This window comes from Hakea prostrata, chromosome 6 (assembly GCF_041222555.1).
Source record: "Hakea prostrata isolate BN-2017 chromosome 6, UWA_Hpros_2, whole genome shotgun sequence".
NCBI classification, from domain to species: domain Eukaryota; kingdom Viridiplantae; phylum Streptophyta; class Magnoliopsida; order Proteales; family Proteaceae; genus Hakea; species Hakea prostrata.
Window position 1 is genome coordinate 10,706,076 of NC_142605.1, and position 15,287 is coordinate 10,721,362.

The 15,287-nt window shown below is 41.1% G+C and overlaps 1 protein-coding gene across 1 annotated transcript in view; it reads left to right on the forward strand.

The window, feature by feature from the left end:
- Positions 1–12,805: 12,805 nt before the first annotated feature.
- Positions 12,806–15,287, forward strand: part of LOC149012229 (uncharacterized) — a 37,322-nt gene continuing 34,840 nt past the window's right edge. The window contains exon 1 of the mRNA XM_089159813.1: positions 12,806–13,421. Within this exon, the coding sequence (XP_089015939.1) occupies positions 13,283–13,421 (139 nt within the window). The 5' untranslated portion in view covers positions 12,806–13,282. The remainder of the gene's footprint in view (positions 13,422–15,287) is intronic.

Sequence of the window (15,287 nt, forward strand, 5' to 3'; positions counted from 1 at the left end):
CAAACTTGATGAACTGATTTAAGTGACCGCTGACAATTAGCATTTTAATATCTATTTTGAGTATACGGTAGTCGTCAGTATGATGCCCTTTGTCTTTAAGATAAAGACAGTATCTTGACATGCTTGTCCGATTCTCTAGCCTAGCATGTAGCTTTTCAGGCTTCTTTAGTAAACTGGTGTCTCGGATCTGCATCAAAATGGCTGATCATGACTTATTCAAAGGAGTGAAGGCCTCTTCGTCTTCATCATCCACCTGTCGGCGTCTCCATTCTTGTTTCTCTTTTTGCTCTCTTATTGGGGGTCTTTGTCTAAATCTTTTTCTCGATTACTTTGCTTGAAGGATTTATCTCTATCCTTATAATCGCTTCGATTAGCCTCCAGGATCTCCTCAACAGTTGCCATCTCATATCCGAACCTAGCAATTCAACTAAAGTCTAGGGCTTTCTTTCCACAATGGATGTGACCAACTTCTCATTGGTGACTGCTCTCTTGAATGCAGTGAAAGCCACCTTGTCATCCAAATCTTTAATCAGGATTGAGATGTTGTTGAAACGAGTCATGAAATCTCGGATTGATTTGGAACGAGCTTGTTTTAAACCCAACAAGTTGTCCTTGTAACAACCCCCGTATTTCTAACCCGAAATCTGTATTGCAGGTCCAAGAACTCAAAGGTCTAGTGGGATTAATTTGTGGAGTGTCCGGATAGAAGTCCATGATCCATATCCAAAACCCATGGATCTAGATTTTCTTGATGAAGAACCTGCCTTGTTTGGAAATTGGACCTTTGGTAAAAGGCAAGTGGTGTTTGGAGATGTCCGAAAAGAAGGTAAGACCTCCCCCATGTGTTGTTTAGGGTTAGGTTGTGTTTGGGTTTCAACCCCTTGAGCAAAGCACCCTTGTACAACAATGTACTAGGGGGCGGTTGCTTGAGGCGGTTGATTGAACCAAGCAACCGCTTGGTCCTAGTTGCGGGGTTTTACCCTAATTTTCCCCCAGACCTCTATAAATAGCAACCCTCGCCCAATTAACGAATATTATATTCGGGATTGCTGTTTTTGGTGATTAGGAGGCAGTGGAGACACTCTGAAAGGTGAGTAGAGCGTGGACTGAGATCTGGAGATTTTCCCTTTTCTTATCTGGTGACTCTGGTTAAGGTAATTGGATCTTCTTTCACCCTTTCTCTTCCTTTAGCTTCTGATTGGTGTTAACCCATACCCATGTTGTTAGTGGTAACCCAATTGGTTAGTTGTAGCTCTTTTTCCAACGTCCTTGATGGGATCTTGTCCAAAAACGAATCCCTACATTCATGGAAAGGATGGATCTAATCAAGGGGAGGATTTTGGGTGATAGATCTGCGTTGATTTTAAGGTTTCGTTTTACCCCTTGGTTCTAGATGTGTTTAGTTTGAAATTTGGATTGAGATCATCCAAAAATCGGATTGAAATTGGATGATCAAAAGCCTGAGCTTCGGATTGGAAACCTTCTATTTTTGGGGCGGTTGCTCAAGGCGGTTGCTTGAGCCAAGCGACTAGTGGGGTCACAGTAAGTATGCGGCTTTTGGCTATTGGTCTATTTGACTCATTTGACTTATATGATCTTTTATTCCTGTTTATAGGTGTTCTCTGTTTCTACTAAAAGTCTACTAATTATTTTTGGATTGCATTCTAAAGAGCTTTTACTTAATTACAGGTAAGGATATACACTCTTATTTTTATGCAATGACTTGAACATGCTAGAGAAGTGTCTTTTCTTACTATTCTTTAATTGTATACCTTGCTGTAACTGTATAAAGCATGTTGATCTTATTGTATACTTGCTGTTTGTAATGTTCTTGTATGTACTTTATCAATTATAATTGTGGTATGATGATGATTGGAGTATTGTGGTTCTAATGGAAAGAGTATTCCATTGGGATATCTTGGCTTGAGATATCAGAGAGCTGTGGTATGGGACACATGCTCACTGATGTCTCCAGCACTATCATAACTACTGGATGACATACCTAGGGAGAGTCTAGAGTTGCATGGCTAGGTACCCCCACATACTACTACCCAGATGACCCGTGACGATGATGACGTGACTCTGATTCATCCTACAGCAAGAACCAGTCTGTGCGAAAATTCAATGGTCCACTGTTGTTCGTGCAATGGTAGGGTTGCGTACATTAGTGTCACATCCCCCCAGCCGGTACCCTAACTGGCATACCCAGGAGTGTGATCCACAGCCCCGAAGATCAAGTATCGAGGAAATCATCCTCCCACATATACAATAACATAATCATAAACAGGAAATAATCAAGGTTTAAATATTATAAACAAGATTCAAATCAAGAAATGAATAAACAATATAATCAGAGTGCGGAAAATGATACCAGATATCCGAAGATATCAAAAGAAGTAGAGAGAGGCGGAAACTCCCTCAACAAATACAACGAAATGTAGTATAAGCTAAAAGGAATAACAACTGAAACAAATGAAAATAAGAAAGATAACTAAACTAAGAGTCTTCTATCCTATAGATGACATCTTCAAAATAGTGGACTTCATCAATCCAACTGAGATGTTCCAATTTCGCGTTGCCTCTAATCATAGTACGGAATGTGACCGCCTGAGGGATCATCAGAGTAATCTTGATTGTCGCCAACACCTTGCGTGTAGTACGCTTCATCGGTTTGCGCTTCATTGTACTGTTCTTCATAGTAATCAGTACCTGCAGAATAGTCTAACAAAAGATTGTACAAAAAAGGAATGAGTTTCGATAAAACTCAGTAAGGTAGTTAATCTATAACAACATAAATAACATGTGGCAGAACATAACAAGATGCAATGCAATATGAAACAGATAATATATGTATGCATCTAAACTCTATGTATGTTGGTCTCTATTGGCAGACATGCTTTAAGTCATAGCACCATACTTCTTTGGGTAGGTCAGTCACTCGGCTCCTGTTGGTAGTGGGTCCGGCATCCCTCGGGACAATCCATGGTTGGGGGTTAAGTCACCTCTCTCTCACATCACCATTTGGTCTAAGTACTGGCGCATGTCAGGGCCTAGCCCAATGCAAGTCATCTACTCAGTTACATCAACTTAGGTCCAGATACCTCCATTCTTCCCCCGGGAGATCCTCTCCGGTATCCTTTCCACTAGAGTCCTAATAGTCTCGGACTACAGACTCATCAACCCTATTGGTTACCCACATATGGTAAACGGGAAGCTCTCATGTCCTCTCATGGGTTGGTTACCGGTCTTAAGCGCCCATGAGCCCAAGTCTAGCCATATGCAACCCTCCAATAAATGGCCCACAATATGATTCCTGTCCTCTCACTGGTTGGTTACCGGTCTTAAGCGCCCATGAATCACACTGCTACCACGGGTCGTTCGGTCTCAATACCCTTCCGATTTGGGTTTGATATAACGGGGACATCCTAGCCAAACACTGCTAGACAGCCCTAGGTATGACAACCAATGATTCGGGAAAGCGTCGATGGGCAACCCCGAAAACATCCCATACTATTTCTGATAATGTCCAAGGACAAAAGTGTCAAAAGGACACCTCTCAATCCCAAACCATACTTAATCAAACACATTCTCAGATCAGTCATGACATACGCAACCAACAATTCATCATATAAAAGAGAATGTAAAAGCATAAGCTAATCGTTAAACAATATAGTAATAAGCAATTCATATAAGCTTAAATAATAAAAAGAAAACATAAGTGAAGTGCTACTGTAGTTACAGTAGTACATCAGAAGTATAAAATATAAGAACAGTAAACAAGCTCATAGTTTCAAAAGGTAGAAACCAGAGAGTATGCGATCTATGTAATTAAGGAATAACTGTCCATACCTTATAACTCGCAAAGGAATCTTAGGGAATCAAGTAAGACCTTGACCAAACCTGAGAAGAAAGTCTTAAACAAGTGTATACAACATGTTAGGAAAGATACCTAGAAGGAAAGATATCAAAACAATCAAAACAGACCAAGAATGAGGTTACTGTACTCATTGGTCGATTGGATTGGTCTACTGCCCCAGTCGACCAATGAGTCGACCAACCGAGACAGTAGCCTTCAAGAATCCGAATTTTGGGAAAATAGAACCGAATTTGGTGGTTCAAAAGGGTACAAAATCATGGGAAAACTATAATGGCAGCATACTAGTATATAGAGGACATCAAACCACTAATTGAATCAAGTTCCCAGGTTACCAATTTGGAACCAAAAAGTTTTACCCTAATTAGGTTAATCATGGATTATGAAGAAAACATTGGTATGATCAAGGATAAAGAACTAGAGGTTGATAGGTTATAATAGAAAACACATTGATTGGCTATTAACAAGATCAAAACATGGGTTCTTGATTTGACCCAAGAAACTAGGGTTTCAACCTTTATGGCTCTCATGAAAAGGTTGAGATCATAGGATGAAAGGGAAATAATGATTGGCCAATAACAACAAGAAAACCATAGAAAGATCAAATTTAGATTAACATAAATATTACCCATGAGGTTTCCCTCACATGGGAGGTTACCAAAGGTTTCCAGAAAGATCATACAAGGGTTAGGGTTTCAAGAATCAATTCGGCTAGGGTTGAGATCATGACGATGATCATAGATCTCAAAGAATAGAATGAGATCATGGAATAGATGGTTGCAAGAATGCAGCATCTCCTTCCTGATCTCAATCAAGAACATAATAAAGAAAAGAAATTCAGAGATGTAAAAGAAAAAAGAGCGTAGACATACCTTTGTTGCAGGAGGAAGGAAATTACTTGAGTTCTTGCGAGATATCAACCAAGGATGCAAGGGAATCAATTAGAATGGAGTTCTAACTCGTTCCAGAGGCTTAGGAGGCAGATGAGGCGGAGTAATCCCAAGATTAGACTTAAATAGAGTAGCCACGACCTAATTAGCAAAAACAGAACCAATTGGTCGATTGGATTGGTCGACTGGTCCAGTCAACCAATCAAGACAGCAAGACCAAAACAGATTGAAGGCTCAGATCAAGTCCAAACATGATGGGGTTTTGCACACACCTAAAGTGACTTACCTAGTAGGTAGAAATGCCTTCGAACCAATACAGAGAGTACTCCAAGTCCATCAACTAATCCTATCTTCAACAGGGTGCAGTTTCCATAAATGGAACTCTGACATCAACACTCATGGATTTCAATCCAGCCACCAAGTCTTCTACAGAAATGGCCCAAAGCTGACTTCTTGCCTTACATCTGGTTGTCGGACCTATAACCAACAGGGTTTCCGGGTCAAGGTTAGGGCTGGGTTTCACAATTAGGGTAGGGCTCATGGACGTCCAAGGAGCGGACCAGATGTCATAAGAAGTCATGAGAGCTTTCTGCCCCAACAATATGTGGATAACCATAGGGTTAGGGAGTGGAGTCCAATAGCGGTAGGCAGTCCGTGAGGGTTCTTATTCCTAGGTTGAGAAGGATACAGAACCGAGTTGGTTGGTGCCATAGGGGAAGTATCTGGACTTCATGTAGTGTGTTACCATTATGACTTGCATTGGATTAAAAGCCTCGACATGCGCCATTACTCATGCCAATGGTCGTGGTAAGAGAGTTGACTTAAACCCCAGCCATGGTTTGTGAGCCAGTTGTGGACTTACCCCTTTACCCAAGATCCCAATAGAGGTATCCAGTCCATAAGGGATCAGAGTGACTAGACCTACCAGAGGAGGGCTGGTGTATATCTTAAAGCATGTCAATTGTTAGAGACTCGTACAGTTAGATCTTAGTAGCATTTATACTTTTGCATATCATACATATCATATACGCATTTCTAATGGTGTTGATATATGGATGAGAATTATGTTATCCTTATTGAGTTCGTCAGAACTCATTCCTTTTCTTGTATGTATTATATAAACTACACAGATGGTGGCCCAACGTTGGAAGTTGGAAGTGATCTGTATGAAAGACCCTTCTTATATGAAGAAGATGTGGCACCGTCAGTGGGACATGGAGATAGCTTGTGTGGGAGCTCCTGTGAGTGCATGGAGTGCGCTTATAGCACCCATTGATGGACGGAGGAGACAGGTTACCAGACATTTTGCCGATTGTATGGAGAAGAACTGGAGAACCCCTTTCCTTGCTAAATTAGAAGACCAGTTTTTAGTCAAAGAAAAAGAAACTGGAAAGAAACTAATTTAGTCTTTTGAATTGCTTCCGTTGAACTCATTATTCTTTTGATCATTGATTATTTCCTTTATTATTTTATTGGAGTATTTGGACTCCCTATAATTTTTTCTATAAATTATTGCACTTATTCTTGCTCATGATTATCTATTACTTGCATTTATTATTATTGATGGTAAGACCGTGGATCTTGTGATGGTTCGCTCCCACGGGTAACCGAGACTGGCGGGTGGGGTGTGATAGTCCTCCTTGTTGTTCTTTTTTATTCCACTCTTAAAGCCAGTGGCAAAAGCATAACCCCACTCCGTCAAGTTGTGGATGGAGTGTCTTGGCAAACGAGAGTACCAGGTAGTTATGTGTTTCCTTATTCCTTCCTTCATCGTATGATGGAACAACTAATCCGATGGCACATATCATTCATTTTAATTCCATCATAAGCAAAGAAGTAGCCATGATTTCTAAAACGAAAGGGTGAGGACTAGTTGAATCTCATCAGGGACCTTTTTGTCTAGCTGATATAGATAGTGTTTGTATATTTGATATGCTAATAAAGTGTTTTGTCTCTTACTGCTTGAGGTGCTTTACGTCCTCCTTTTGTTGACATGGAGACACTCGAATCAGTCGAATGCTCCCTCAAGGCCTTCTTGGCCTTGGGAGCTTGATGACCTTTAGCCATGGCTCTTGGAAATGAGTGTCTCTCATTTTGTGCTCCAAGTCTTCCAACGACAGAGTGATGGGCTCCCCCATGGTGGCCCCTCTACAATCATCTTCTCTATTCCTCATTGAATTAGTGGGGAGCAAAGCTACTCCATCTCCCTGGGCCCCGTCTTGTTGATCGATGGGGGGAGGGTACCACTGTTTCAAGTAGAACTACAGTAGGGCCTTTGGAGGCATGAGCTGACTCCATTGGTTCACCATGGCTTGGAATGGGTTCATCATGTCCATCATCCTTCTCTCAAGAGCCTGTGCTCGAGTTGGATCATATATAGGGGTAGAGGTCGTTCCTTGCAAGGGAAGACCGATATTGAAAACAGTTCCATGGTCAGGGACTTGCATCTCTCATACTAGCAAGTTAGAGGTATCTTTGTTGGACCATCTTTGTGGGGATTCACCTTCTTCACACGTGGACGTCCCTAAGATTTAGAACCATTGTTATCCGAGTTATCTCTTGCCATCTTTACTCAGTAGTGTGAAGCACGAGGGAGAAAACGATAACATTTTTCCCACAAATGGTGCCAAATGTCGCTCCAAAATCTCCGAAGATGCTTCGAATAAGGGATTTGTGAATAAGAAAAACAATGAGAGTGGGCCGCCTCTAGGGGCGGGAAGCCACCTCCGATGGTAAAGTCAGATCCTAGATAACACAAATCCTCGTAGAGAGGAATAATTGCCCGAAGAGTATCAGTGCTCTTGGGTAGTTGTAGGAGGATAAATGCAAGGCTCACTTGGCTTACTGAATCCGGTCTTCTAGTTTTTACTCTTATAGGTGAATACCATGTTCTTCTTGGAGAAGACAAACTTTGACCATCAGATCCTTCCAGTTTGAATGAAGGGCCAAGATCAAGAGTGGCGCCAAACTTGCGGGAGTAGCTAAGGGCTTGATGCACCTTCCCCTAGATTTGTCATTGATTCTGACCTATGTGGGCTTTAGATGTGACATGTTCCCTCCTAAACTCTAAACAAGTTGTAAGGAAGCAACACCCAGGAAGAAATGGATGGATTGGTGCTTCCCTTGATGAGTATGGAGCATTTAATGTATAACCACAGAGCATTAAATGCTGAATTTAATGCTTTGACACCTTGTAGATAGAAATAGGCTGTTTTTCAACGACTCGTCACTTTCATTGAGAAGTGACATTAAGACATTCACCACAAGCTTATACTAGTATGTTAAAATCTCCATGTGGCAACCCATGAGGGTAGTTCCATAAACAAACCATCTTCCTAGAAAGTGCATACCGGAATGTAGCTAGCTAACTCTTTTATCCGAGTTGAAACTAGTTGTCCCAAGCCGAACAATTCATACCGGTTCGGTAGTCTAAACAAGAATTGATATAACACCAAGTAAGCTACTTGTTGAGGGAAATTACAAAAAGAGACTTTAGGCATTTCATTAGATAAACAAGAGAGAAGAGGTAGGATATAGAGACATTGGACTTGACTTGTAAGTGAGTTACTGGGATTGTAAGAGAACCTAGTATAGTGTCACCAAAACATCCAAAGATTGAGAAAAGTCTGATTTCCCCATTCTTAAAAACGATTGGTCACATTATGTGCACAACAAGAACGCTAGCCACCATGAATCAATCCATGGTTGGAACTCCACTTAAGTACTCTTGTATATTCTTAATTCTATTCATTTTTCTGTTTGGCCATAATGTGGATAACAAAGTTGGTTTTTCCTTTTGCTGGAAAGTAGTCATTAAAGAGAATGATAATTTTGTGTTATCTATATCTATATCAGCTTCTTGAAACTTACATGATGTAATATTTTTTTCCCCTCTCTTTTGTTGGGCTTTAATTTCTTTTTCTCATTACAAACCCCTCCAGTTCCCCAACCAAAGGGTTAATAGACTGAACTTATAGGAACTATATTTGGAAAACTAGGTATTGATTGGGCAAATTGCTAGGTTGAATAATTTAACAGCCTAGTCAAGAGTCATATAGACTAGGTCTGGCTATAAATTGATATGATCATAAATTTTCTGAGTCAAATAGCACTCAAATTTACCTAAATTAATGATAAACTTGATAAATTTAGTGATGGAAAGTATTGCATTAAGTCCATCAACCTTATTACATCCAAAATCAAGCTAAGTCACCTCAAATGCCATCCTACATGATCAACCAGGACATTACAAAGTCTTTGTGGAGGGGACTTGGCATAAGGATGAGCAGATCGACGGCAGCCCTGTAAGTATTGGGAACTAGGTGATCTTTCTGCACTGCAAAAGGCAAGTGGAGTTTAGGACTTTCCATATCGACCGTGGAGGCAAAGGCTATTAGGATGCTACCCTACTAGCTAAGGCTCCTAATTTGGAGGGGAAAAAACCACCATTCTATCCGATTGCTTAGCCGTTGTTCCCATATTAAATAACAGCTCGTCAACGGTGGATTGGACCACTAATGCCATACTTTCACACATCAATAAAATGTTGCTCAATGTTTCTTCCATCTAATATATAATTGGAGAGCAATCCTCTATTGGATTTTTTTACTTCAGAGGCTTATAAGCTTAAAATGTCGAGAGTCTAGTAGATATTTTGAATTAAACAATTTTCTCCTAACAAATAAATAAAGTCAATCTATTCGTTTTCTCGAATCATTTAATGACGCGTATCCAATGGCACACATGCGGTGATCGAAATACTCGTTTCTTCCACCTGTCGACTCTGAAACGCCGCTCGCGGAATCGTATATGTTCTCTTACGCATCAGGGTCTCCACCTCACTGATCCTCAGCTCATCTCTCAAGCCTTCCATCAACATTATCAGCAAATTTTCTCCACACAACACATGGCTTGTCCTGATAGTTATTTCTCCTCAGTTCAGGGTCGGGTCACAAGTGCGGATTGCTCTTTTCTTCTTCAACCTGTTTCAGCTACAGAGATTAAAGAGGCGGTATTCGGTTCCAATGGCCTCAAGTCCCCCAGCCCGGATGGTTTCCTAGGTATTTTCTTTCAACACTCTTGGGAGCATCTTGCTGGTGACATAGGCAACATGGTGCAGGATTTCTTCAACTCCACACATCTCCAAGCCGAGGTCAACCACACTTTCATTGCCCTAATTCCGAAGGTTGATACCCCTGAAACTGTGGGAGATTACCGGCCTATCAGCCTGTGTAACATGACCTATAAAATCATCTCCAAAATATTGGTGAACAGGTTAAAACAGATCATGCCACATCTCATTTTCTTCCAGAAAAATGGATTTGTCAAGGGCCGACACATTCAGGACAATATTCTTATTGCCCACGAGCTCATGCATAAAATCCAGACTCATAAGAAAGGCCTCATGGTAGTCAAGCTCGATATGAGCAAGGTGTATGATCGTTTAGAATGGAGTTTTGTCGCTTCTACTTTGCGCCATTTTGGATTCCCTCCACAGTGGATAGAATGGGTCATGAAGTGTATTACTACCACACAACTCTCGGTCCTGGTTAATGGATCCCCCTTGCCGCCAATTACCCCATCACGGGGCCTTCGCCAGGGAGATCCATTATCCTCCTATCTTTTCGTCCTTTGTGCAAGAAGTTCGACATCCCATCTGGAATTGGCCCTACAAGGCAAAAAGCTCCATGGAATTCAGCTCTAGCGTGGAGGTGAGCGTCTTTCGCACCTGGCCTTTGCTGATGACTTAATTTTGTTTGGACATGCCACCTCTGCTGAGGCTCGTTGCTTCCATCAGCTTCTGGAGGAATATTGTTTTTATTCAGGTCAACAACTCAATATCCAAAAAACACGTGCACACTATAGTCCAAGTACATCAGCAATGAAGCGTACACTCTCCTCCCACTTCCACATTACCCCCTCAACGGAGCTGGACATCTATCTCGGGATCCCACTAATTTCGGGGAAGATCAAGAAGAAGCATTGTGCCTCTTTGCTTACTCGGGTCAATAGCCGACTTCAACACTGGAGAGCTAACCTCCTCTCCTACGCGGGGAAAAAGGTCCTTATCCAATCCACTCTAGCTGCTATGCCCAGTCACTTTATGTCGTGTTTTCAGCTTCCTGTCTCAATCACAAATACTCTTGACAAGCTCTCTCGGGACTTCTTCTGGTCAAGTGGCAAGCAAAGGCATGTTCACACTATCTCTTGGGATCTCATTTGTCGTTCGACTAGAGAGGGTGGTCTCAACCTTAAAAACAGTGCAGCCTTTAACCTCACTCTTCTGTCTCGGAAGGCATGGGAATTACTTAACCCCTCCCAATCACTATGGGGCCGTTTGATGAAGCACAAGTACTTTAAGGATAGTACCTTCCTCGAAGCGCCCTCCCCCTCATCTGCTTCATGGGGTTGGAAATCGTTGATTAAGGTGAGGGAACTTTTACGTCAAGGACTTTTCCTTCAAATTGGGGACGGTTCCCAAGCAAGCCCTTGGAATCTCAATTGGGTCTCGAATCAACCCCCCGATCTGGGATGCTTTCCAGCAACCTCCCTTCTTCTTAAAGTTTCTGACTTCATCAATTTCACAACAGCTTCCTGGAATAGGGATAAGGTGTTGGCTTGTTGGCCTGATGATATTGCAGCCAATATTCTCAACATCCCTATCCCGCTCTTCTCTCAAGCGGATCGCTACATCTGGAAACCCACTTCCTCAGGCAATTTCATTGTCAGTTCAGGTATCAGATTGGCAACTTCATCTTTCTCCCCCTCCTCCTCAATACCCCGCCTTAATTGGCTTCAGTTCTGGCATCTCCCCCTTCCCCCTAGAATCCTCCTTTTCCTCTGGAAATCTCTTCTAGGCAAATTACCCACGGCCAATCTGCTCCATGCGAGAGGCTGTAACGTTCCCACTGTGGACTTTGTGGGTATCATCCTTTCTCAGCACATCATCTCTTTATCTTGTGCCCTTTCACATCCCATCTCTGGCATACCCTTAACCTTCACCAATGGGATCACTCACATCCTTTTGATCTCCAACTTCAAGACCTTGTCATCCATTCTGTTTGCCCTTCCCCTAACCGACTGCAGTTTGTTCATTCCCTTATCACTCTGTGGGCTCTTTGGGGCTATTACACCACGGTTATACACTCTTCTAAACCTCCCAAGCTTCAGGATGTCATGACGCGTTTACATCATGCGATCCATGCATTCACCCCTCCCTCCGCTTCTCATTCACCTAGGAACACTTCCCCACTGTTCAGATGGGAACCTCCACCTCCAGGCAGGATCAAACTAAACGTGGACGACTCATCTTTTATCGATCCGAAACGCTCGGGCATTGGTGGACTCGCACGCGACTCTTCTAATCAGGTTGTGTTTGCTTTTGGCTAGGGCACGGGTTGTCAGGACTCCTTAATTGCCGAGGCACTAGCCATTCGTCATGGTCTTCGTCTTGCCCTCGACCTCCGGATCTCCCATATCCAAGTGGAGAGCGACAACCAATCGCTGATTCTCACTCTTTTGCAGCTTTCATCATGCGGTAGCTGGAAATCTCACACCTCATCACTGATATCCTCAGGCTTGCAGCTTCCTTTCCAGACTGTTCATTCACCTACATCCCATGCGAGCCAATTTTGCAGCTGACGCACTTGCTAAATCAACGGCTATCTCACATGACCGTTTCTTGTACCACTTCTCCCCCCCCCCTTTCTTATCTTGGATTTTACTTTTTGACTCTCTAATGTGTAAGATCCCGCGGGGATTTCAGTTACATATATAAAGTTTTTCTTTCCTACCAAAAAAAAAAAAAAAAAAAAGAATCATTTAATGAGATGAACTCATTGATTCATCCATATGTGATTCTTTTATTATTTTCCAATTTTTGTATATTCTTCTAATTTTTAAATAATTATATGAATGACTGGTAGTGGATGTACATGTTATTTTGACTGTAAAATCAAACAAATCTCACCCTTTAAGTAGGAAAATTTTCAGACTACTCCCTATTCCGTTCACATTAATAATGCCACATTTGGGTGTTCTCTAATAGGCAACTTATATATTTATTATCACAGAAAAGATTGAGTCCCAATCTTTGTTTACATGAAGAATTTTTTTTTAACTCAACATTATTAGATTCATGACATTTGTCCAATTTAACAATAACAATCTTCATTTTTTCCTTGTTTTTTTTCGCCATGCAAGTAGCTGATCCAGATTCCATACACAGGTTGGACTTCGTCAGTGGCAAAGAGAGAAAAGGGATGGACCACCAGAAAAAGAGCAAAAGGTGGACTGGTGTTGGGATCGCGTTCATGTCAATTCAACTAGGCTCTAATTTGGGTACGGAGTCAAAACAATGGAGACCCAGAGATTCTGCTCGTACAGGAGAGGGAAAGGTTGGGATGTCTCAGCTTCTCCTTCTTCATATCCTTATAGGTCCCTAACAACGTTGGGATTTTTTGGGTTCTCCAGAAATCCAAGTTGACAAATTTTCTCTCCTCTGTTTTCTGGGGAGGAGATGGAGATTCTCGGCAAGCTTCGGAATCTCGATGCTTACCCGAAGGTCAATGAAGATTTCTTTATTAAAACTCTGTCTGGAGGAGTTGTCACTTTGGTTTCCTCTATTGTCATGCTAATTCTCTTCATATCAGAGCTTAGTAAGTTTCTATCTTTACTTCTTTTAATGTAATTGTTCTGGTATGGTTATTCTGGTTGCATTTTATTTTTATTTCAAACTTTTTGTTTGATTGATGGTGTTGTGGTAGAAAGTGTCGTGGAATAATCCTAGACGTATTGCAGGACCCAGACAATGGGTCTTCATTAAGGGGCTGAAAGGTTGCTTTCTGCTGTTACTTTGATTCTTGAGTAATGTCATTTGAATGCTAGACTAGAAAGAACTGATCTTTGCATTATCTTTTGGCTTTGCATATAGGAATTGCTTTTGAATTTGAAGGTAAATGTTTTGCTAAAACTCGCCTATGTGAACCCCAAACAAGTCACTGAGTTGGCGAGGGACCTTTGTCCAGGAAAGTGTGAGGTTCTGAGTTCGACTCCTCATACCTTTGGGGCCAATCACATTGTGTTGTATGGTGATCTTCACGGTTTTCAGTGAAGGTGGGTTCAGTATGGACATTTGGGATTAGTAAGGCTGGCCTGGATACGTGTCATTAACAAAATAAAATGAAAATAAAAATCTATGCATAGTTTCTAAACCTATATATTAAATAAGTCCATAGCTAATTAATTAGCTAAGCAGAAGATATCTCATTATAGAATCCGGCCTAAGAGGATAGGAGAGAAGCTATTCAATTTTGAGTAGCTATCTTCCAGACAGCCAAATTTACGCCTAGTAATGTCATTACTCCTGCTAATTACCAATAAAGTTTGCATTAGAGCAACATATCATAGTTCAGTATTGTTGTTGTAGCTAGTAACCTCGATAAGTTTTAGTTGTGTAAGTGTAACCCAAGTTTCTTAGAATAGTGTGATTGACATATGAGGATCAGAGGATCTTTAAACATAGATGTGGAACACAGGGTGGTGGATAACATCTCTGTTGAATAGATTAGGTTCAATTATTGAAACATGCTTTTTGAAGTGACCTAATAACCTGCATTATAAATGTTTGATAAGGTCCGGGAATCCCAAATTCAATTTAAGTGTAAGGTCCATAGTGTATTCAATCATGTATTTGTGTTGGTGTCTGACATGGATTTTGTTGAGGATGAATGGACAACCACGAGGAAGAAACCAAGCAAATAGTCAAAACCAAATAAGTAATTTAACATGATACTTCACATAATGCTTACATCCACTAGAGACAACCAAAGATCTTTTAATTGAATTTGAGAAACTCTCTACTGCATTCTCCACCTCACAAGCTGATCCGCCTGCTGTTGTGTCTGAGTTTTCATCAAATAGACACTATAGGGAACCCAAAAAATTTGATTGCCAGAATTGCAATTCCTCCTACTTGCATACCTTTATAATTTGACAATCAACTTTTTTGGCTGGGTCTATTACATGCACATGTCCATTTTTATGTACTTGGTTCTGGGACCTTAACCAGGGTCTAATGGCCCAGCTTCTTCTTCCTACTTGCGTACCTTTATTGCATCAAATATGCTTCTCTAGCATTATCTTGCCTAATAGGAGCCTGTGGTGGCTGCCTGATGAGAATGATCAATGGTTATATCAAGGTAAGGCTGGAATTGAGCTGAACTTGCATTGGAGATGATGCAATTGTACTTCATTGGGTTCAATTTGAGTGTCTTTGTTGTTGCAGCTACTTTTGTTTTTATAGCTAAGTCATGTTTTGTAATTTTTATCATTTTAGAATTCGTTCCAGTGGACAACTAGGTTTCTTGAATTCAAGTTGTTAAGTTAGTCAAGTTTAAGACATCTCAGGAGTTTTTAATGATTCCAAGTGTTTTAATGAGTCATAGTTTTCCAATTTGAATTGAACAGATAAAATACACACTTCTTTTGATTTTTTTGGCATGGGCTGCAACAAAATTGCATTG